The 22267-nt window shown below is 50.2% G+C and overlaps 2 protein-coding genes across 2 annotated transcripts in view; one reads left to right on the forward strand and one right to left on the reverse strand.

The window, feature by feature from the left end:
• The window catches only part of LOC144258244 (uncharacterized), a 222074-nt gene that overhangs the window by 9271 nt on the left and 190536 nt on the right, over window positions 1-22267 (reverse strand).
• Window positions 9615-20298, forward strand: LOC144258192 (zinc finger protein 556-like). The gene is made up of 4 exons (XM_077806597.1): window positions 9615-9624; window positions 11646-11689; window positions 13607-13727; window positions 19461-20298. Exons 1-4 carry the CDS (start codon window positions 9615-9617, stop codon window positions 20057-20059), a joined length of 774 nt encoding a protein of 257 aa, XP_077662723.1. The 3' UTR covers window positions 20060-20298.

Consider the following 22267-nt stretch of genomic DNA (forward strand, 5'->3'; position numbering starts at 1 on the left):
AGAACTGGTTAGTTAAATTTCAGTACAATCATTGGTAAAGGTATAGCTGAGAATATTACTATATAAACCTGTGAGCTCTGCCTGTTCAGAGACTGTTCCTCGTTCAATATACAGAGCAAGTTTTTGCTGGGACATTGGGCAGACTTCTAAAACACAGCAGGGTTTATTAGTCAGCTGAAACACAGCATTGGAAAGCCCTTAGATTAGCACTGGGAAGCAAAGAAGACAATACAGTCCATGCTGGCCAATGCCCTTGAGCCATGCTGCTGTAGAAAACAGTTTGGTTTCCTTTCACTGTGCCTGTCCATTAGTCTTCGCTCCGGCAGAGCTCCCTGCATCTGTGAGCCCAGTTCTTCCTGCTCCCAAAAACATAACGAGTCCATGTATGCTTCACTCAGCCAAGCAGAGATCCTCCCATGGACAGGTGACAATTATTCCCTTGTCTCTGTCGGGTATTCCATTGATGTAGGTTAGTCCCAGCCAGTCCTTAATGACCCATTCATATCACCCCATGACAGCTACATGACACCTCATGTCTCCTTCTCTTTATAATCATAGCAATACCAATCATAGCAATACCAATCACTGTGTAGAGAAGGCTGGGGAATTAACCACTAAAATTGAGGAGCAACAGCCTCTAATTCTTCCAGAAAAGGAGAATGTAAGAAACAAGAACTGGGACACGCAACCTCAGGAGGGCCAGGCTCAAAGATCCAAGGAGCCTGGAGGGAAGACAGCTTGTGGCAGCTGCAGATGCGGACAGCGGGGAAAAGACACTTTCCAAACTCTCACTCCTGTTGACCCAGACCTGATTTTCTGATCTATGACCTAGTCTCATGTCTTGTGGGCAATTTTATACTCGCTAGAGGTAAAATGTCATGTTCAGAGTATTGCTTATTAGCTTGGAACATGGGTGGAGGGGCAAGGAGGTGAACGGAAATAAATGGGTTATTAAGGGCAGGGACTACACTACAGCCGAGATCAAAGCTCTGAGATAGATCCACTGATGGTCGATGTAGCAGGTCAAGACTCGCCAACTCAACTGCAGATCTCTCTCTCCAGTGGACCCCTGTACTCCACCCCTGACGAGAAGAGTAAGGTAAGTAGACCCTGCGGCAACTTGACCTAAGGTACATCGACTCCAGCTACATTATTCACGTAGCTGGAGCTGCACAGCGTAGGTCGACTTACCGCGGTAGTGTAGACATAGCGTAAGCTTGCAACAGTTAAGGGCCTTATATTACGTTCAGGTTTTGTGGTTATGCAATTATGCTGAAGTCTGGCCTAAGGAGAGAACCCCAGGTCAGATATTTTGCACCCTCATTTTGAGAGACTAACGAGTAACCACAAACAGGTGCAATACGCCACAGGATTCTGAAAGAAGGAAGTTTGGGGCGGGCTTTCACAATTAGGTTGCTATGCAGTGTCTCAGCAGTTGTACCGCATTCATATAAATAACTGTGAGTCGCCATGGACAAGGGCAAGTTGTACCCCAAGACGTAATCTTATGGGTGTAAAAATGGTTCAGGCTACACTACCACCCTGTGACATCACCAACAAAGTGCCCATTTGTGCCTGGGTAGCGGCCCTGCCATGGGAGGGAGGAATGCAGCAAGGACTGAGGATCGGTGACCAGGGTCTCTGTGCATAGACATGGGGAGGTTATATGGGGAAGGGGGTAATAAGTTAAAATAATATTTGGCTGGAAAAATGTTTAATGAAGTGAAACTGAACAAAAATAAAACTGGAGTGTAGGCTCTAAAGCAACAAGGCTTGGGTGGGGATTCGGGGTTAAAGGTCTGGGATCCCCCACAGCTCTAGATCCCCAAACCTTTCGTCCCTCCCACTGACTCACCCAGCCCACTTCCTGGGTGCCCTTCCTCCACACTACCCTCCCCTTCTTCCCATTACTCTCAGTCGACACCACTTCCCGGCACCGTGGGAACTTCTTGTGTTCCCTCCTCATCTCTCACTATCTCATTCCTCCCTGCTGCTTCTGAACTCTAACCCTGCACACACCCTCCCCATGTCCTGGCACCCCAGAATTATCTACTCCCCTGCTTCTCCTCCCCTCCCACAGCTCTGTTCTCCCTTCACCCGTGGGGTCCTGAAGGGCAAGATTATTCGCTCTCCTATTAATAGAGGAGCTCATCTGACTGTCACACAAGCCATGCATGAGTCATACACCTATTTACTCAATTTAGAATTCTACAGGTGACATATTTTCCTCTTAAAATGAGCAAAAGGCACGAAAGCTGTAATTATTAATGTAGCCAATAAGGATATATTAAATGCAATTTTAAAATGACTGACAGCACCAAAAAACACATGTCCAAAAATTATACTAGTGTGTGGGAGATAAGGCAAAAAAAGGGGGGGCAAGGAAACTTCTCAAAACTTCTATGATGAATAAACGTGTAAAGTTATTACAACTCAGGTTCTTTAGAGACCCCACAGCTTCTAATAACCGAGGGGGCAGGACTCCTTACCCAGAAAGGCCACCGTCTCATAGTTCTCCTGCATGACATCTCTGTAGAGGGTTCTCTGAATGGGGTCCAGCAGAACCTCCTCTTCCCTGGTGAAATACACGGCCACTTCCTCGAAACTCACCGGCCCCTGAAAGAGAAAGAGTCCAACACTCAGTACCTGCTGCCCCAGTCACAACCCCACTAGTCACAGAACAGCACCACCAGGTAAATGGAAGCTACGAGGCACATGTTAACAGAGTCCCAGCCCAACTTGCTTAGAGCAGCCAGGAGGCATCAGAGGGTAGAAAGAAAGACATTTCTGTTTCCCAGCTGGCAGACAGAGGCAGGGTCTTCACATTTATCACATAGCTACTAGCCAGAGCTTGATAGAGGAGATGGGGCCGTCTCTGGACCCTGCTGGTGACTCCCTGGTAGGAATCCCAACACTCTCCAAATAAAATATATGGAAGAAAGGGGAAGTCAAGAGTAAAGAATATAAGTTAGAAGATCAGAATTGTAGAAAATTGGTAAGTAAAGCTATCAGAAATCAATGATCAATCAACGAAAATAAGAAGGAAGTTTTTAGAAGTATATTAAGTACAAAATTAATCCTAACAATAGTAGTGGTAAATGACTAGACAGAAATGGCAGAATTATCAAAAATAATGCAGAAGAGGTAAAAGCGTTCAATAAATATTTCTGTCCTGGATTTGGAGAAAAACAGATGATCTACTAATATCATAAGATGTTGATACAAACATGACACATGCACACAAATAGGAAAATCATATTCAGCAAATCATAAAAATTTCCCGATAGGATTTTTCCCTGCTAATGGACATTTTAGGTTCTGCCACACTGTGAAGCACAGCGTGATCTTATTCCAGTACAGGCCTAGCCCCCTCCCACCAGGGTGTAACCCTCTGAGACAGGGCGAAACCCTCCCAGTAACAGAATCTCTGTATTACTCTTATAAAGTTTGCGGACAATGCAAGCTGGGAGGGGTTGCAAGTGCTTTGGAAGATAGAATTAAAATTCAAAATGTTCTGGACAAACTGGAGAAACGGTCTGAAGGAAATAGGATGGCATTCAATATGGACAAATCCAAAGTACTTCACTTAGGAAGAAACAGTCAGTTGCACACATACAACATGGGAAATGACTGCCTTGGAAGGAGTACTACTGGGGGTCATAGTGGATCAAAAGCTAAATATGAGCAACAGCATTACACTACTGCAAAGTAAAATCAATCGCCGAGAGGTAACGGGCCCTAGGATTGGCCCATCCACCCAAGAGGGAGTCGTCACTTCTCACTAGTCAGCTGGCAAGGAAACGCAAGGCTCAAGTGACCAGCCTTGCTCCCTCCCAAACTATCAGTGGAAAACTATTGGGGCACCACCAAACAACTGAAACTGGGGTTGGGGGGAGCTGACGGTAACACAAATTTAATCATCCGAAATCCCAGATATGAATAGTTTAAAGGTACACGTTACACATGTATGGGGTGGAGGGGCAGGCCACAGTGTATAGGGGAGGGGGCTTGTTTGGAGGAGGGGCAGACTGGGCACAGCTAGGGCATGGCTGGACTAGGAGCAGAAGGCCCAGCTGGGGCACTACCATGTCAGAGATTTCTCTCATTGGCTCTGTTACAAACTGCCCATGACAAACACTTGAAAGAAGGGGAGACGGAGCTGGAAATGGTGGCAGAGGAAGAAGGTGGCGAAGGAGAGACATTTGAAAGCATGACCATTATTCCCATTCCACCATAACAAATAAAAGTACAAGAGAAGGGAGCTGCACTTCAGAATCACCCAGCATCTATGTGGAAAGAGCACTGGACAGGGACTATTCCTGGCTCTGGCACAGGCCTGCTGGGTGACCTTGGGTAAGTCATTGCACTTCTCTGTGCCTCTGATTGCAAACTTGTGTGAGACCCAAAACTGCCTATAGGGCTTCTAACTCCTCCAGCCAACATCGCTCTGTTCAAAAAGCTAGGAAATTCACAAACAAAAAACATTATGAACGCAGGATTTGAGGTTGCCTGGAGCTGTCTGCCCCTCCAGAAGAGAGATCAGCAAAACTCAAACTTGTAATAATCAGGAAATGCAGAGATAAGGTACACACCAGCGTAATCCTAATTCTGACCCATGGGAGCAGTGACCCTTTCTTTACTCCTACAACACACCTATGTGCACCCGGACATTTGAAATAGTGCCTATCACTAAAGTACGAGGGGAAACGACAACCAGGGCACACAATAAAGCTCTTTATCTTTGCTAAGACGGAATTTGGTTTTAAGTGAGTTTCACCATACAGGAGCTGCTGACACCTGTTCTACACTCAGACACTGAGCCTGCTCCCCAGAAACAGCCGCACACTTGGTCAATTGAATTCCTCTTCACCCCTTTTTACAACTCTTTCATCCTTTCTCACACAAGTTCCAGCTAACATTCTATATTCACTTACTCATCGTTAAGCACACAGACTGCTCTCAGATCCCACCTCGCTGCTGATCATTTCCATGGTAAACAGTCCCCTGTTTCCTCCTGACAACATGCCCAGCTCAGTGCAGAAATGATACAGACTGGAAGCTCAAAGTACACCTACACCTCTTTCCTTTCATCGCACACATGGGGGGGGACTCAGACCCAGATCGCCTCATATCACAATCTCACCTCCACCAAGCTGTTCTAACTAATGTCTCTACCTTTCAGTGCAGCTACACCTAACACAGTGGTGAGTGCAGGCAGCTACCTCCCAGTGGCTGTTGCCAGCTCCAGGGGGCAGAGTTAAGGTTGCACTGGCACGCACATTAGCTCTGTACTTCCAAGTTTTTGGAGGTTTGACTTTTGCTGAACTTGACATTCTGGCAAGGCCAAACATACTGCTGGGCAGCCTTACTTCTGCATTAATGAAGGTGTCAGTGACTACATGAATGTTCAGTAAATTCCCAGAAAGTGATAACTCCTCATCCCTGCCTGCCAATCACACAGGCAGAAAAGCCCTGGGCAAGGCATGCCTCTGTGGGGAAAGACAAGGGGATAGAGCTTAGAGTTTCTCTGCCAGTCAGGAAGGGGTAGCAGCGCGGGAAGACTGGCAGCTGATAGTTGGAGGGGTGAAGAGGTTTGGGGTAGGGTGGGGGCAGAAGCAGCTGGGGCTGGGCAGTCTCCATGGGGGACACTTGCTCCTCCTGTGCCCCTTCCACACCCTCTTGCGAGTAGAGAATGACCACCCTCTCCCCACCCCCAGGGGCAGCCGTGTCTCAGGACTCTCCCAAGTTGCACCCACTAACTCTCTTCCCATTTGGGGTGTAGCTCAGGGCAACAATTTCCCACCAAGATGAACCCAGCTGGCCGCAGCCGTTCTGGTGCCACAGGGGCCTCTGGTGGGTGAAGGGCAGAACCGCAGCACTTCTCGGGCAGAATGGATCTTCTGCATGCCAAAAAAAAAAAAAAAAGAAAAGAAAAGAAAAGAAAAGAAATTCCGTGCTGGACGTGAATTCTGTGCGTACGCAGTGGTGCAGAATTCCCACATGAGTAACTCACACCCTGCACAAACATCACCTGCTCACTCCCATCTCTTCTCCCTGTGCCTCCGAGCTGCCGCTGTCATTAATGCACACAGGCTTTCTCTCCCGTTCGTGCTGCCAAGACCCAATCCAGTGACAGGACTGAACCCTTGTTTTCCCATCACATGGGACAGTCTCAGCTGAGGGGGAGGTGAGATTGGAAGGGGGTACAAAGGGAAAAGAGTTGTTGTAGCCATGTTGGTCCCAGGATATCAAAGAGAGGGATTTTTAATTGGTTCTAAAAGAAATTACCTCCAAGAGATCTGAAAGTGGCAGAAGGAGACATAAACAGGAAGAGAGAGCTCAGGATGCTAAAGCAAACATTTTCAAGCCCCTGGAAGGAATTACATTTCCCATCTGCCCTTCTGTGTGTTTGTGTCTTATATGAAGGACCACTCCATTCCTCTCACAGCAGCAAGGGGAGACTGCAGCCCAGCATCCTGGGATGTGAAGGATCCTTGTCCCTTAGGTTCCACAGTGGCCAAAGGAGTTTACTAGTACTCCCTCCCCAGACTCCCGGGGGCAGCCAGGGATAATTAGTGGGTTATGAGAGTTAGAAGATGAAAATTCATTAAGAACAATGATATTTGTATGTTTATTATTAAATCCCCAGACATCCATGAATCCCCATCCTTTTTCCGATGAGCTATAAATACCTAAGGGATTCAGCTACTGATCCTACAGTGAGTTTCCGCCCCTCCCCACATTCTATAGCATTACTTTTAAGAACAGGCCAGGGAAACGGAAATACTTTGAACCAAATTCCAGAAGCTGCTGAGCATGCACAAGTTAAAATGACACCAAGACTCCGTTTCTCCAAGGACCTGGCTCCTAGTGCAAAAGTATAGCCATTCCCCAGAAATCTGAAATGGCAACTTCATAACCGATGGAATGTTATTTATCTATTGACTTCTGGGAATTACCAATAAAAGAAACAACCAGTGAAGGTGATACCATGAGGGAAAGATCTGATGTGTCTTTACAAATCGGTATAATCTAATCTGGGACTTTATACACTAAAATGCCTTATTCGTAGCCCTACGACCATTGCCTGGTGTCACTATGGGGCAGAATTAAGGTTGGGTGTCTTAGCTGTGAATTTCCATCCCATAGCACATTGTGATTGCTGTTAAGTGGGTTTGGCAAAATTTATTTTGTCTATTTCTTTTTTTAATTTCAATAGATGATATAGATATTTATTTTTAAGCCCTTTTTTCAATGTTTACAATTTCAATGTTCAGATCTGTGGGAAGTTATGGGGGTGGTCAGACAACAATTATTTAATTACAGTAAATGTTGAGATTCAAAAAGCCAAATCTTTATAACTTCAAACACAAATTGTCAATGTCACATGCAAAATATACAGTGTAAATATCCATAAATCAAACTCTACTTTCTCCAGAAGCATTTCTATATTTTACCTATTTAAACATTTTTTCATCTTTGTGTGTACAGTGAAATCAACATTTACTGCAATTTATTCATAAAAATCCAATCCTTTCAAGCGTACTTTCAAGTAATGAAGTATTTTAATTCTTTCACTTCCTAGACTGTAATGCTTCCTTTGAGGATAATTACATCCTCCCTGTGATGTATTTTACTCTCAGTACCATAACCCCATCGTGATGTAGCTCCTGTCTGGGAGCTCTGCTGAGGCCAGTGGCATTATGATCAGAAGGGGACACTCTGACACATGAGGAGAGACACATGGGGGAGGGTGGAGGATGAGGTAACATGGAGACTACCAGGGTTGAACATGGCCCAGCAGAGTGTGGGGAACAAACTCCCTCTCAGTCTCTCCTCTCTCCCACCTCCCAGAGTCAGTAACTCTGATAAATCGTTCCCTGAAATCTAAATAGCCCCAGTATGTGAGACAGTGATTAACGCAGGTGCCTTAGTGGCTGCAGCGCTAACCCCCTGCCTGGACGAGGGGGATGAAGAACTGCAGTAGAAACGGGTTAGGCTAGGAGAGGGCACAGCTGATGTGGGACTGGGAGCTCAGTTGACCAAGAGGCCAGAACTCATAGTGGGTTGGGACAAGAAGTTAACAGGACTCGGTAGAGGCACTTCTGTGTATTTTCCCCGTTTACCATCCTGACATGTATTTAATTTTGAAACTTTTCATTCAGATTTAAATGCATTGGAGTGAAGCTCTGTTGAGGCATTTCCACTTACAGTGGTACAGTTTTAATTAGGTGCTTAATCAGATGCAAATGGAACACAAAGCAGGCAATAATTGGTGTGCTTTCATTCATTAACTTGACTGTGTGCGGTGCATAGCTTTTAAAAAGAAAAGATGGTGTGAGAGAGTGTCAAAATTTCAGGCATTAAGACATGGAAATTAGGTGTCAGTTCAGTTCTCATGCGTTTATCTCATAATTTTAATTTTGGTTTTGAATCGGTATTAATACTACATTGTTTTCATAGTATTAGAGTCTATTTGTATAATCGTTTGGAAGATTTCATTGGATATTGTGAACCAACCATCTTAACCTTTTATTTTGAGATTACTAAATACAATCCAGCGCCCCACTCCTGAAAGTCTGCAACCCCTGGTCGGTGACATGCTCCCTAGAGAGCAAACACCTGACAAGCCCTTTTACCCTAAAAAGTGCTTTTGGCTCTTTGACATTGTTTTGACGCCACCTGAAAATGCTATAGGTAACCAGGTAATTACAGGTTTCAGAGTAGCAGCCGTGTTAGTCTGTATCCGCAAAAAGAAAAGGAGGACTTGTGGCACCTTAGAGACTTGTTAGTCTCTAAGGTGCCACAAGTCCTCCTTTTCTTTTTGCAGGTAATTACAGCATACCTTCACTAGGTATAGTTCTACTAGCTATGTGCCAAAATTCAAATGGTTCTGTTTGGTTTATCTTTCATTCAGCTTTGCAATTATTAGATCCCATTTAACAACTGGAACTGAAATAACCAAAGCAAGTTAAGAAGAGAGCGACATCGGGCACAGGCGGGGGTAAAACAATAAAGAGAAAGAACTGACTATGCAAAAAGAAACATCCCAAACTATCAGAGCCCCAGACTCCCGTCCAACTGAATCTACCCAAGCCAGGCATATCAAGCTGGGCCCCTGAAAAATCGCCCATCCCGTCTGGCAGTGAATGCCGCGTGTTCCAGATGGAGCTATGGTGTGTACGTCTGCTCCGCTGACATGCTGCTTTGGTACGGAAGCCACCACGGCCACAGGGAGCAGAGACATGGACCCCTACAAAACAAAATCCAACACCGCATCCCCTCCCACCTCCGCACGGTCTGCCATCCTTTCCCCCACCTCCACATGGCCACTCTCAGCCTATTGCTAACAGTTCCTTCCAGCCTTCAGCAGCGTAAATAAATAAAAGATGGTGTTACAACAGGTAGATCATGCCAGAGCAACTTGATCTCCTGTGAGAAGGTCACTTTTTTTTGGACAAAGGAAATGCAGTAGCTCTAATCTATGTGGATGTCAGTAGGTATTTGATACAGTTCCATATGGGAACCTATTCGTTAAATTGGAGAAGATGGGGATTAAGATGAGCACTGAAAGGTCGATAAGGAATTGGTTACAGGGGAGATTACAAGGGGTCATGGTGAACGGTGAGTTGTCAGGCTGGAGGGAGGTTACTAGTGGCGTTCCTCAGAGATCAGTCTTGGGAACGATCTTATTCCACATTTTTATTAGTAACCTTGGCACAAAAAGTGGGGGTGTGACACAAAGCTGGGAGGGATTGCTAACATGGAGGAGGCCAGGAATATCATCCAAGAAGATCTGCATAACCTTGAAAGCTGGAGTAATAGAAAACGGGATGAAAATCAGTAGTGCAAAATTATGCACTTAGGGACTAACAACAAGAATTTTGCAAATAAACTGAGGACTTATCAGTTGGAAGTCACGGAGGAGGAGAAAGACCTAGGTGTATTGGTTGATCACAAGATAATTATAAGCTGCCAATGGGACGCGGGCGTGAAATAGGTTAATGCAGTCCTAGGATGCATCAGGCGAGGTATTTCCAGTAGACACAGGGAAGGGTTAGTCCTGTTATACAAGGTACCGATGAGACCTCATCTGAAATAGTGTGGGCCATTCTGGTCTCCCATGTTTAAGAAGGATGAATTCAAAGTGGAACTGGTGCAGAGAAGAGCTACTAGGATGACCCAAGGAATGGAAAACCTGCCTTATGAGAAGAGACTCAAAGAGTTTGGCTTGTTTAGCCTAACCAAAAGAAGGCTGAGGGGAGATAGGATTGCTCTCTATAAATACATCACAAGGATAAATACCAGGGAAGGAGAGGAGTTATTTAGGTTAAGCACCAATGTTGACCCTAGAACAAATGGATACTGGCCGTCAGTAAGTTTTGGCTTGAAATTAGGCGAAGGTTTCTAACCATTGAAATGAAGTTTTGGAACAGCCTCCCAAGGGGAGCAGTGGGGGCAAAAGAACCAACCAGTTTCCAGACTGAGCTCAATACCTTTATGGAGGGGATGGTACGATGGCACTGCCTACAATGCCATGTAGCTGATCTGCGACTGCTAGCAGCAAATATCTCCAAAGGGTGGAGATGGGAAACTAGATGGGGAGCGCTCTGAGTTACTACACAGGCTTCTTTCCCAGGTGTCTGGCTGCTGGCTCTTGCCCATATGCTCAGGGTCTAACTGATTGCCATATTTGGGGATGGGAAGGAATTTTGCACAGACTTAGATTGGCAGAGACCCAGGGGGTTGCGGTTTTTTCCCTTCCTCTTCAGCATGGGGCATGGCATGGGTCATTTGCAGGTTTAAACTAGGGTAAATGGTGGATTTTTTTGTAATTTAAGGTCTTTAAATAATGATTTGAGGATACACTGATGGAGATCAGGGCCCCATTGTGCTGCGCTTTGCAGAGAGCCTGACTGAGATCAGCACCCCCATTGTGCTGGGCACTGCACAGACAGAGAGGAACAGTCCTTCCCCCAAAGCGATCACAATCCAAGTAGACAATGGGTAGGAGGAAAACAGAGGGGGGCTGGGGCTTCCCCAAGGTCACCAAGCGGGTCAGTGACAGAGCCAGAAATGCACCTTGCAAACTCCAGAGCCCCAATACTCTCAGCTTGGAAAGGTCCCCAGACCCCACTGTATTAGGCTGCAGGAAGAGGTGGTTTGTCCATGGATGCACAGGCTGTCCTGGCAGGGCAGCTCAGCTGCAGTCCCTGCACACGGCTGGGGGGGTGTCCCCTGGGTCAGGAGAAGTCAGTGTCCAGTCCTGTGGGGCTGTGCTCCTGGCTCGTACCTCCAGCACTCACTGCTGCCCCTCCGTTACCAGCTGCACTGTTCAGCCAGCCCCACGCCTCAGTGAGGTCACTGTCCCTCCACACCCCAAACCGTCCGACTGGGACATGGTGCACCTGTACCAATCAGACTGCACTAGTGTAAATTGTGTCTGTACTAAGGGTTTGCACCAGTGCCTAAAACACCGGCGTGGCAGAGACCTTCAGTACCCAAAAGAGCATTAGAACTGGGATCTCTTTCTAGCTCTGTCACGGACAGCCTGCGTGACCTTGGGCACGTCAATGTTTCTCCTCCCAACTTTCGTCTATTTACCCAGCTGCCCACTCACTGGGGTCTCCTCTCTCTCTCTCCAGAGCTGCTCACCCCTAAAGTCTGTGTGGGTGGCCCCAGGGCCAAGGTAGCTCAGCTCTGGAAGAGTCTTACAAGGGCGGCTGTGGAGTCTCTCTCTCTGGAAGTTTTTAAGAGCAGGGAGGACAAACCTCTGTCGGAGATAATCTACCTGCACTTGGTCCTGCCTCGGCAGAGAGAGCTGGGCTTGCTGACGTCTTGAGGTCCTGGCCAGCCCTACATTTCTGTGGTGCGATGCAATCTATACGTAGAAAAACACAACCTACAGAATAAAACCCACCGCCGCCAGGCCAGGCAATTTAGGGAAAACACCCCAAGCCCCCCAGACCTCCTCTCCGCCGCGCGGGCCAGTTGTGGGTCAGCGGTGAAACCCGAGTGCGTTTCCCGTCGCCGTTGGGCCGAGGGCCCGAGCGAGAGGAGGCAGCGTTGGCAGGGAAACGCACCCTCCGGCTGGCGGATGGGGGGAAAGGGCGAAGTCGCAGGCGGGGGTCGTACGTTACCGCTGGCGGGACGGGGCCCAACGCTCGGGGGCCAGCCCGGTCGAGCGGACGAGGAGGGAGCAAGTGGGGGGGGGGGTTGGGGGATATTTTCTATCCATCAGTTGGGGGGGGGAACGGGTCACAAACCCCCCCTTTGACAAGAGGCGAGAAACCCCCCCGGAGCGGGCGGGGGGGATTTCATGGGGCCACGGGAGGGGGAGGGGGGGGCCGTTTGAAGGGATTTTATGGGACTGCCCAGCACAGACCGACACAAAGTGGGTCCCCCCCTTCACACGGGCCGCGGGGGGGGGGGCAGTTTGAAGGGGCCCGGGGGGGGGGGGCGGTCCCTGGACCAGGGAAGGGGGCAGCAGCGGGGGATGGGCAGGTGCCCCCCCCCCGCTTCTCCCAGGGAACAGAGACACTTCAACCCCCCCCCCGCCCACTACGGAGGCCGAACCGGGACCAATCAGCGCAGGCCCCGCCCCCGCTTCCGGCCTGGCCCCGGCCCGGGGGGGTCTCGGCCCAGTTCCCCCCACCCCCCCGAGGAGCGGCTCGGACCCAGGCCGGGCGCCCCGCCCCCATCCCGCCCGGCTCTTACCGGCTCTGCCCCGCGCTTCCCCCCCACTCCGGCGCAGCGGGCCCCGGAAGTGACGTACCCAGGGGTGCAGGCGGGGGAGGGGGGAAGGATGGAGGCACGTGACGGTTGCGGCCGTTAGGGCCGTTGGAGCGCGGCGCGCGCGCGGGGCTGTGAGGCGGCGCTGCCCCTCCCCCCCGTTGGGGGCGGGGTTCTCCACAGCCCCGCCCCTTGCCCCGCCCGCCGCTCCCGGGGAGCTCGGGGGACCCACCCCCCCCACCGGGGCAGGGGGCGAACCGGGCCCGGCCCCTCCCCCATCCCCGGCAGAAGCCTGTCCCCGCCCCACCCGCGGCTCCTGCCCCTCCCCCCCGCGGGGGCCGGCATTAACCCCTCCCTGCCCGGGGGGGGGAGGGGCAGCCCCTGGGCCGGAGCCCCCCCGCAGCCCGAGGGGGGGGGGAATTCCCAGACCCCGTTTCCTGGGAAGAAGGGGAGGAGAAGCCAGTTCCCACCTCTCCCTATTCCCGCCCTGGGCTGGGGCTGGGGCTGGGGCTGGGCTGCCCCCCCCCCCCCGCCCGGGGACCAGCTCTGGGGGGATCCCCCCGCCCCCCATGACTCCTTCGGCTGGGCTCTGCCAAAGGGGGACCCGGCCTGGCCCCTGCGGGGGGGCGGGGGGACTCAACCCTGCCCCCCCTTTCCCCCCGCGCCGGCTGCCGAGCCCTGGCCATGGCTTGCTCCCCGGGGACAGGGGCGCGGGGACAGGGGCCCCGGAGCCCGCTCGGGAAGGGATCCTGGTCGAGAGAGAGGAGCAGAAACTCCCCAGGAGGGAGGGAACTTGGGGGGAGCTTGGTCTGGAGGTGGGAGAGGGCGGGAAACAGCCAGGGTGGATAAAAGGAGGGGGCCCTTGTGCTTTCAGGGGCCGGTGGCTTTCGAGGCGGTGTATTTCACCGAGGAAGAGGGGGCTCTGCTGGACCCCGCTCAGAGAGTCCTCTGCAGAGACGTCATGCAGGAGACCTATGAGACGGTGGCCTCGCTGGGTAAGGGATTCCCGTCCCCGCGGTTCTTAGAAGGGGGAATGAAGAGTTCAGGTTCACGTCACCCCCACAATGCCACCTTAACTCTGCCCTGTCTCAGCATCACCCCAACATGCCAGGGACACACACACCCCAGCCCTGTGCCCTGCCCCACAGCACTGGGAACAGAGCCCCGGAGCCGAATAGCACAAAAGTCTCACACCTTCTTGTTGCTGAGGTAACATCTGGGTGCGTGTGTGACATGGGGAACAGAAGCAGCTTTCACTCAAACACGGAGCCTGTTCCACACAAACTATCGCAGACGTGCAAAATATCCCTGTATTCGAGAGAGCTTGGAGCCCTGGGCCTGGTGCAAGACCGGAGGCCTGAATCAAAGTGAGCAAAAGCCCGTGCTGTGAACCAAAGTCAGGCCCTGTCACAAAGCAGGTGCTTGCTTATGAGTTCACTGTCCGGTACGTGAACTTGGCCAAGGCATGGCTAGCATTGCAAAAACCCAGGCATTCCTAACTAGTATTAGGTACTGGCTATTCATGTGAACACATTCCTGGGGGATGGGTCAGGAACACACCGACCCCGAGTAAGAGAAGGGTGGGAGGACAGAATGATGGGTGGGGATGTTTTGTTCAAAGCAGCAGGTGCAAGGTGCAGGGTTGGTGGCTAACCACATCAGGAGTGTAATATGTAACTTGTTTGTATCAATGTGTAAAAGAGAACTCATAGGAGGGGCACCTTTGTCCAGCCCAGGGGGCAGCTGACAGTCCCACTGAAGACTGAGCTGGTCCGTTGTCACAGGCGTATGTATAAGTGTACCTGTAGCGCCTCTAGGGCGCTAGCAAATATGCCCCCAGATGGCTGACATCCCAGTGGTGAGAACACACCCTTCGTATCCTTCTCACAGCTCTGCCAAGCTGCTGCAAGCCGTCACTCCCCCCTTCAATTCCAGTGCAGCTGACACAGGGCACACAGACAAATGCTGGTATTCGTGTCTGTGGAACACAACACACACAATAGCATCTTCACCACGGACCCCCCTGCGGTGCCTCACATCCAGGCCGTGTCTAGATCTTGTGTTTTCTTTCTGCATAATGTCGCTCAAATAGGGCTTTTGCTACCCATCCACACAGCTAAAGCTCTTGTGCAGGAGATCATCCCCATTTCAAATACCGCAACATCCTGTTCTCTCACCTTGAGCAACGCAGTCTGGCCCTGCTCATATCCATTCAGAAGTAAACAGCCACAAAGCTGCCTTGTTATCCTCAGACATGCCCAGTTTGATTCAACCTTTCCACATAGGTCATGTTTAGTCATGAGAAAAGAAGGCCGAGAGGGAACCTGATATTAGTCTTCCTAGATGTTAAGGGCTGTTACAAAGAGGACGGTGATCAATTGCTGTCCATGTTCACAGGGGGAGGACAAGAAGTAATTGGCTTAATCTGCAGCCAGGGAGATTTAGGTTGAATATTAGGGAACAAAATTCTAACAATGAGGATAGATAAGTACTGGAATAGGTTACCAAGTAAACTGTGGGATGCTCATCATTGAAGATGTTTTAGAACAGGTTAGGCCAAATTGTCAGGCACAGAGGGATGGACTAGATGGCCTCTCAAGGTCCTTTCCAGCACCACGTTTCTATGATTCGTAATCCTAGCCCTTCGCTTGTAACATGTCACCCTGTGGAGAATCTGGGAATTTTTTTAGTAATACTGTTTTCTTAATAATATGCACAACTCAGCTTCCCATCTCCCTTTGCTTTGTTACCTATGATGCAGATGTTGTCTGGAGTTTGGTGCCATGCAGGGCTAGCAGTAATGAGAAGGAGTTGGATCAGGAGCTCAAGGAGCTGGACAAGTTGTTGGTGAAAGTAAAGGAAGGGTGGGTGCAGGGTAGTGGGTATTCCAGGAAATTGGGATGGTTGCAATGGAAGGGAGGCAAGGGACTCTTTTTTTTGGCAGGGGCTCCTAGGAGTTAGGAGCAAGTTACACTTGGCATAGTTGCAGGGTGGGGTGCAAAGTGGTTGGGGAACAGGAAATTTGGGGAAACTGGTAGTGAGGAGGGATTTGGGCAAGGGGCAGGAAGGAACGAACACAAGGAACGGGTACTCCTGCGGTCGCGTAAGGTGGGAAGAGCTGAGATTGGTGGGAAGGAGGAGGACTGGGTATCATAGCTACATCTCTGTCCCCTCCCAGGTCTCTCTAAGTACCTCCACCACCGTCCCCTAAGCTGTCAGGCCTCGTGCATCTCCTCTCCTGGAGTGGAATTCTGGAATACTCTTGCTCCAAGACAGGGCCCTGGGAGGCAATAACCCATGTGTGAACTGTGCTTACCCAGCAGGCCAAGTTGAGTACAAAGACCTTCAGGAGTCTGGGATCAGGAGTGCACAGTGACAAAACAGCCTTCTTCAAACGGCAGTCATGTTTGTTTTGCATAGGGAAAAAGCAAAAGAGAAACAAGGATTTTAAAAATTAGTTTTCACACATGCTTGTCTTACCTAAAGGCCCGCCATCCCCAGTGATCATCTAGGCAGACCTTCCTTCTTCACACACCCCTGCTCAGTCCACAAGTCTCTGTCTCACTTCTCCAACTAATTATCTGAGCAGCCATCCCTCTTTGTAGCGGGAGTCCCTTTCTAAACTGCCCCAATCCTTTTGATTTTCTTGGTCCCAGGCCTTGGCCTGGCTCGTCAAACCCCGTTCTGTAAGTGGCTTGGAGACAGGAGCTAGAATATTCAAAGCTAATAGTTCAGGCCTTGTCTCTTAACAAGGGACCACCAAGGTGTATCTCATCATGAACCATTTGCCTTCCCTTTCTGCTTGTTTTCCTTAGAGCCCCCGCGTTAAACTAAACCGAATTATTCACACAGTAAATATCCCAATATCCAGGTGATCATAAAATATTCACCAACACTGCAGAGCAGCTCCAACTCTGTCACGGGGGGGTTGGAGAAATTGGACCAAGGGACACCTGGGAAGCATGTGGAATGGGTCAGTGGGACATAGGGGAAGGGAGGTTTAGGGGATGTGGAGCTATGGGGGATCCCAGAACATAAACACAGAATCCCTGCCCAGGCCATATTGATATAGAGCCTGCAGCCCCTTCTTACAACAGTCCAGTGTCACTTTATTTTACATATTTTTCATATTTTATTATTTTCACTCTTCTCCTCTCTCTATTGCTCAGTGCCTTCCCCCCGGCTACTATGCATACTTCTCTTCCCTAAGACCTGTGAGGCAGCCACTTTTGATGAAATCTTATGTTCCTTGCACCGAAAATACGCTCCATCCCTGCCACAAATGTGTGCTTCCCTGTGATCTCCTAGGTTGGTAGGGAAATTTCTGGGTACTAAAAGGGTCTCACTTTTTCCACTCTCCATCTGCAGCACCCACAATCTGTCTTCCCTGCAGGTTCCTGGGATCTTTGACTTGGTCCCTCCTGAAGTCCCAGGGCCTGATTCTTTTTTTTCACATTCTTCTTTCCCAGAGGAATTAAAGGCTGTTGAGCCTTGTCGCAGGGCAAGCACTCCCTGTCCCCATTTGGGGCGGGATAAGGGCCGCTATAGGCAGAGTTTGCCTGACCACCCTTAGCTTCAGGGCATTGCGGCCTAGAAGTCAAGGTAACACGTCTCCTTGCTGGTGCCTCCCCGACTATCGTTGGTCTAGGTTGGAGGCTCGGACACCCTGGCTCGTGTCTGCGGGTAACTCGCTCCAGCAGTCAGCCCAGGTCCCTGAGGATCTCGGTCCCTGAGGATCTCAGTCCGTCAGCCTCATACCTCCAACTCATTGTTGGCCATGAGGGGAGTCCTCCATGAGGGAGATGGCTTCCGTGAGCGAGGTCAGGGGATGATGTTTTACCCACTCCTTCCCCTCAGTGGGGAGGATTTGTGCAATTTTTTCCAGCACCATCACCTTCTCCACCTGGGCCCCCGCAAGCTTCTCTGGCTCCAACCAGCATCAGCAGTAATCCTGGAGGTTCTGGGCCCCCAGCCCTCAGCTGTGCCCTGGTGGGTAAGTCTTGGGGGAGACGCCCGGTCTGGTTGAGGATGGCTGCCTTGATCTTATGGTAGTCTAATGCGTCCTGTGGGTCCAGATTGCAGTAGACTGTCTGGGCCATGCAGTCAAATATGGTGCCAACATGGTGGCCCAGTGCTCCCCTGGCCACTGAGTAGTGGTGGCAGCCCTCTCAAAGGTTACCAAAAAGGTCTCGGGATCATAACCAGGACCCGTCTTGGTCAGCTGTACAAGAAGTCCCATCAGGCCAGCCACAGCTCCCACCGTGGCCGGCATGGGTGTCTGGCAGGGGAACGGGCCTCAATAGTGCTACCATTTGTTGTACCTCGAGCTCCTGTTGTGTCTGGTGTAGGGCAGACACCTCCCGCAGTAATTCTTGCTGCTGGGCCAGGTGCTGCTGGACCACCTGTTGCAGAAGCTGTGCCTGATGCTGAGCCATCTGTGGTTGGCTTTCCAGCAGCCGTTTCAGGACTTTCTTGACTTCTGTCTCACTCGGTCATGAGAGGACAATTGCAGCCAAAAAAAGGAACAGAAAAAAAAGGGAGGGGGCAGTCCCTGCCCCTCCAGTGGACTTCTTAGCAGGTCCCAGGTCTTGCCTGCATTCTCCACCACATGATCGCAGGGCAAGTGCGCCCCATCCCCATTTGGGGTGGGGTGAGGGCCACTGTAATTCAGTGACTGAGTCTGCCCGACCACCCTTAGCCTCAGGGTAGTGCAGCCTAGTGGTCAAAGTCAGTATGGCTACCAACTCCCTCAGGGTGGTGTGGGCTAATGGCCAGAGTCAATATTAGTGGCCCTCTCATGTAGGGCTGGGTAAAGCACCAAATGGTCTAAGCTCAGGCCCTCAGGCAGGGCAGAGCATCCAAACAGTCTAGGGTCTCAGGCCCTCAGATGGGGCAGAGCAACAAACATGCTGTTCTGACTCAGGCCGATGGTAGACCAATGCAGGCCTCTGAGCCTAAGATGGGGAAGTTGCAACCCCATGGCCTACCCTACTCCATCAGGTCCTAGCCCAGGACCCTAACAGTGGCAGAGTGTTCAGTGACTGGGTCAGCGGGGATCCGATCGAAACACTGACAGTGCCCATCCCAATGGGTCACTCCCTTGGGCCACTTTCTACCCCATCTCCCCATCTGTGCATTCCTGGCATCTCTGGGTTCCTTGGCTTGGGCAGCTCCTGGTGGTTCCAAGTTGTCGTGGGCATCCTCTGGCATTTTGGTGCTCGCCTGGGTCTCTGCATGTTTGGCTTCCACTGTCTGGAGCAGGGTTTCCAGTTTCCAAACCTGATGTGATCTCCCAGCTGGAAAAAGGGGAAGAGCTGTGGGTCTCAGAAATCCAGGACTCAGAAGAACAAGGGACCCTGAGAGGTGGCTGTATAGGTGAGGGATCATTAAACCAACTCAAAAACGGTCAGTGCCTGAACGAAAGAGCTGGATTCCCTACAAAGACCTTGTGAACTCTCTGAATTCAGGATTTTCCCCAGCATGTGTCATATCCTCATGGCAGATATCCCTCATAGCTTCCTACCCATCCTGACTGACACCTGGCAGTAGCTCCTTCCCTGACCTCCTGTCATCCTGAGTGCTTGGATAGCATGTGGAAGGAGAATTGATCCCCTTTTCTCTTCCCTATGGGGAGCATTTTGGGGAATTCAGTTCCTCATTGTTTCCATCTCTCCAACACTTACATGGGTTGTCCATTCCTGTTCCTGAGGTTTCTCTCTCTATCCCAGCAGGTGGTGGGACGGTGAGTGAGAACGGGGAGCAGACTCTTCAGCAGATGGACGTGGAGCAAGTGGAACCACACAGGATGTTATTGCGAAGATCCGAAGGGAATGTGTCCATAAGTCTTGAGCAAGGAAAATCTTGTGAGAGTCAGCACAGGCCAGAGAGGCAGCAGACAAAGCAGCCAGCAGAGAAAGTGGATGAATACATTAATTGTAAGGTAACCCACAAAGACCTCAAAGGAACCACAGGCCAGCGCAGAATCCTCACAGGAGTGAGAGAAAACACATGCACTGAGTGTGGGAAAAGCTTCTGTAGGTGCTCATACCTTATTAATCATGAGAGAATCCACACAGGAGAGAGACCCCATCAATGCAGTGAGTGTGGGAAAACCGTCACTTGGCGCTCAGTCCTGATTGAACATCAGAGAGTCCACGCAGGGGAGAGATCCTGTCAATGCATAGAGTGTGGGAAAAGTTTCTCTCGGCGCTCATACCTTAGTGATCATGAGAAAATCCACACAAGGGAGAGACCCCATGAATGCTGTGAGTTTGGGAAAACCTTCATAGAATATCAGGGTTGGAAGGGACCTCAGGAGGTCATCTAGTCCAACCTCATGCTCAAAGCAGGACCAATCCCCAGTTTTTGGCCCAGATCCCTAAATGGCCCCCTCAAGGATTGAGCTTGCAACCTTGGGTTTAGCAGGCCAATGCTCAAACCAGTGGTGCTCAGCCCTGATTCAACATCAGAGAATCCACACGGGCGAGATCTTATCAATGGAGCGAGTGTGGGAAAGGCTTCTCTCAGTACTCACATCTTATTTATCATGAGACAATCCACAAAGGAGAGAGCCTCTATGAATGCTGAGAGTGGGAAAAACTTCTCTCATTGCTCAAACGTTATTAGACTTCAGAAAATCCACAGCGGAAATAATAAGCCATAAAAATCTTATCTCGGAATGACAAATGATTTTCTTCTTTAATACTTTTCCTAATTCTGACATCTGGTTATTCAGCTCCTCATGTGGTTGCACACTTTTGTCTTTTCCAGCTAGCCCTTGGGTCATCTCAGCGGGTAGTGATCAATGGCTCCATGTCTAGTTGGCAGCCGGTATCAAGTGGAGTGCCCCAAGGGTCGGTCTTCGGGCCGGTTTTGTCAATATCTTCATAAATGATCTGGAGGATGGTGTGGATTGCACCCTCAGCAAGTTTGCAGAGGACACTAAACTGGGAGGAGAGGTAGATACACTGGAGGGTAGGGATAGGATACAGAGGGCCCTACACAAATTAGAGGATTGGGCCAAAAGAAATCTGAGGAGGTTCAACAAGGACAAGTGCAGAGTCCTGCACTTAGGATGGAAGAATCCCATGCACCGCTACAGGCTGGGGACCGAATGGCTCGGCAGCAGTTCTGCAGAAAAGGACCTAGGGGTTACAGTGGACGAGAAGCTGGATATGAGTCAACAGTGTGCCCTTGTTGCCAAGAAGGCCAATGGCATTTTGGGATGTATAAGTAAGGGCATTGCCAGCAGATCGAGGGACGTGATCGTTCCCCTCTATTCGACATTGGTGAGGCCTCATCTGGAGTACTGTGTCCAGTTTTGGGCCCCACACTACAAGAAGGATGTGGAAAAATTGGAAAGAGTCCAGCGGAGGGCAACAAAAATGATGAGGGGACTGGAACATGAGAGTTATGAGGAGAGGCTGAGGGAACTGGGATTGTTTAGTCTGCAGAAGAGAAGAATGAGGGGGGATTTGATAGCCGCTTTCAGCTACCTGAAAGGGGGTTCCAAAGAGGATGGAGCTCGGCTGTTCTCAGTGATAGTGGATGACAGAACGAGGACTAATGGTCTCAAGTTGCAGTGTGGGAGGTTTAGGTTGGATATTAGGAAAAACTTTTTCACTAGGAGGGTGGTGAAACACTGGAATGCGTTACCTAGGGAGATGGTTGAATCGCCTTCCTTAGAAGTTTTTAAGGTCAGGCTTGACAAAGCCCTGGCTGGGATGATTTAGTTGGGGTTGGTCCTGCTTTGAGCAGGGGGTTGGACTAGATGACCTCCTGAGGTCCCTTCCAACCCTGATATTCTATGATTCTATGAATCTAGGGTGACCCGATTTTATAGGGACAGTCCCGATATTTGGGGTTTTGTCTTTTATAGGCACCTATTTCTCTCCCCCACCCCCCATCCTGATTCTTCACACTTTCTATCTGGTTACCCTAGGTGAATCCCATGTTCCTTTCTGTAAGCTCTGTAGTCCTATGACTCATGGGAATGTGTGTCCCTCGTACTGGGAGTGTCAGTCAGCTCAGGGTGTGGGGGATACGGGTGACCTCAGCTAACTATATCAGCGTAAAATCTACCTGGGCCTCATCCCCAGTAGGATTTTCTATGGAGTTAGGTAGCTCGCACTAGCTATCCGGATGTAAAAGCCCAACTATTCTTACAGTAACTACATTTCCCATGTCTAGTGTCCAGGGTTATCAAGCACATTTCCTTATGCCCTGACCCAGCCTCCATCTCCTAGTCAAAGCCAATCTGGAGCATCACATTTATACTCTTCCTCCCACTGCAAAGTGATTGTTAGAGCCGCAGAGTTCACCCTGTGGAACAGATCGTCTCATTCCCAGTTGCTCACGCGGTGCCCTGGGGTGTGCTGAGGATGTTTTGTATCTTTTTCCTCATTTAAAATATATTTAAATAAAAAGCAGGAGCAAGGTGGGGAAAAGTGTCGCTTCAGCCTCTGTGAAACCCGAAGGCGATGGGGTGATTCGCAGGGATTCCCTCCTGCAGCATCGCCCCAGCAGCGTTCCCTTC

Source organism: Eretmochelys imbricata, chromosome 28, assembly GCF_965152235.1.
Source record: "Eretmochelys imbricata isolate rEreImb1 chromosome 28, rEreImb1.hap1, whole genome shotgun sequence".
NCBI classification, from domain to species: domain Eukaryota; kingdom Metazoa; phylum Chordata; order Testudines; family Cheloniidae; genus Eretmochelys; species Eretmochelys imbricata.

Bases quoted from the DNA above. Each gene is read 5' to 3' on its own strand.
- LOC144258192 (XM_077806597.1), top strand. The intron at 11,690-13,606 runs GTAGCTCAGCTC...TTGTGCTTTCAG, and splicing joins TGGGTGGCCCCAGGGCCAAG to GGGCCGGTGGCTTTCGAGGC. The intron at 13,728-19,460 runs GTAAGGGATTCC...TCTCTATCCCAG, and splicing joins TGAGACGGTGGCCTCGCTGG to CAGGTGGTGGGACGGTGAGT.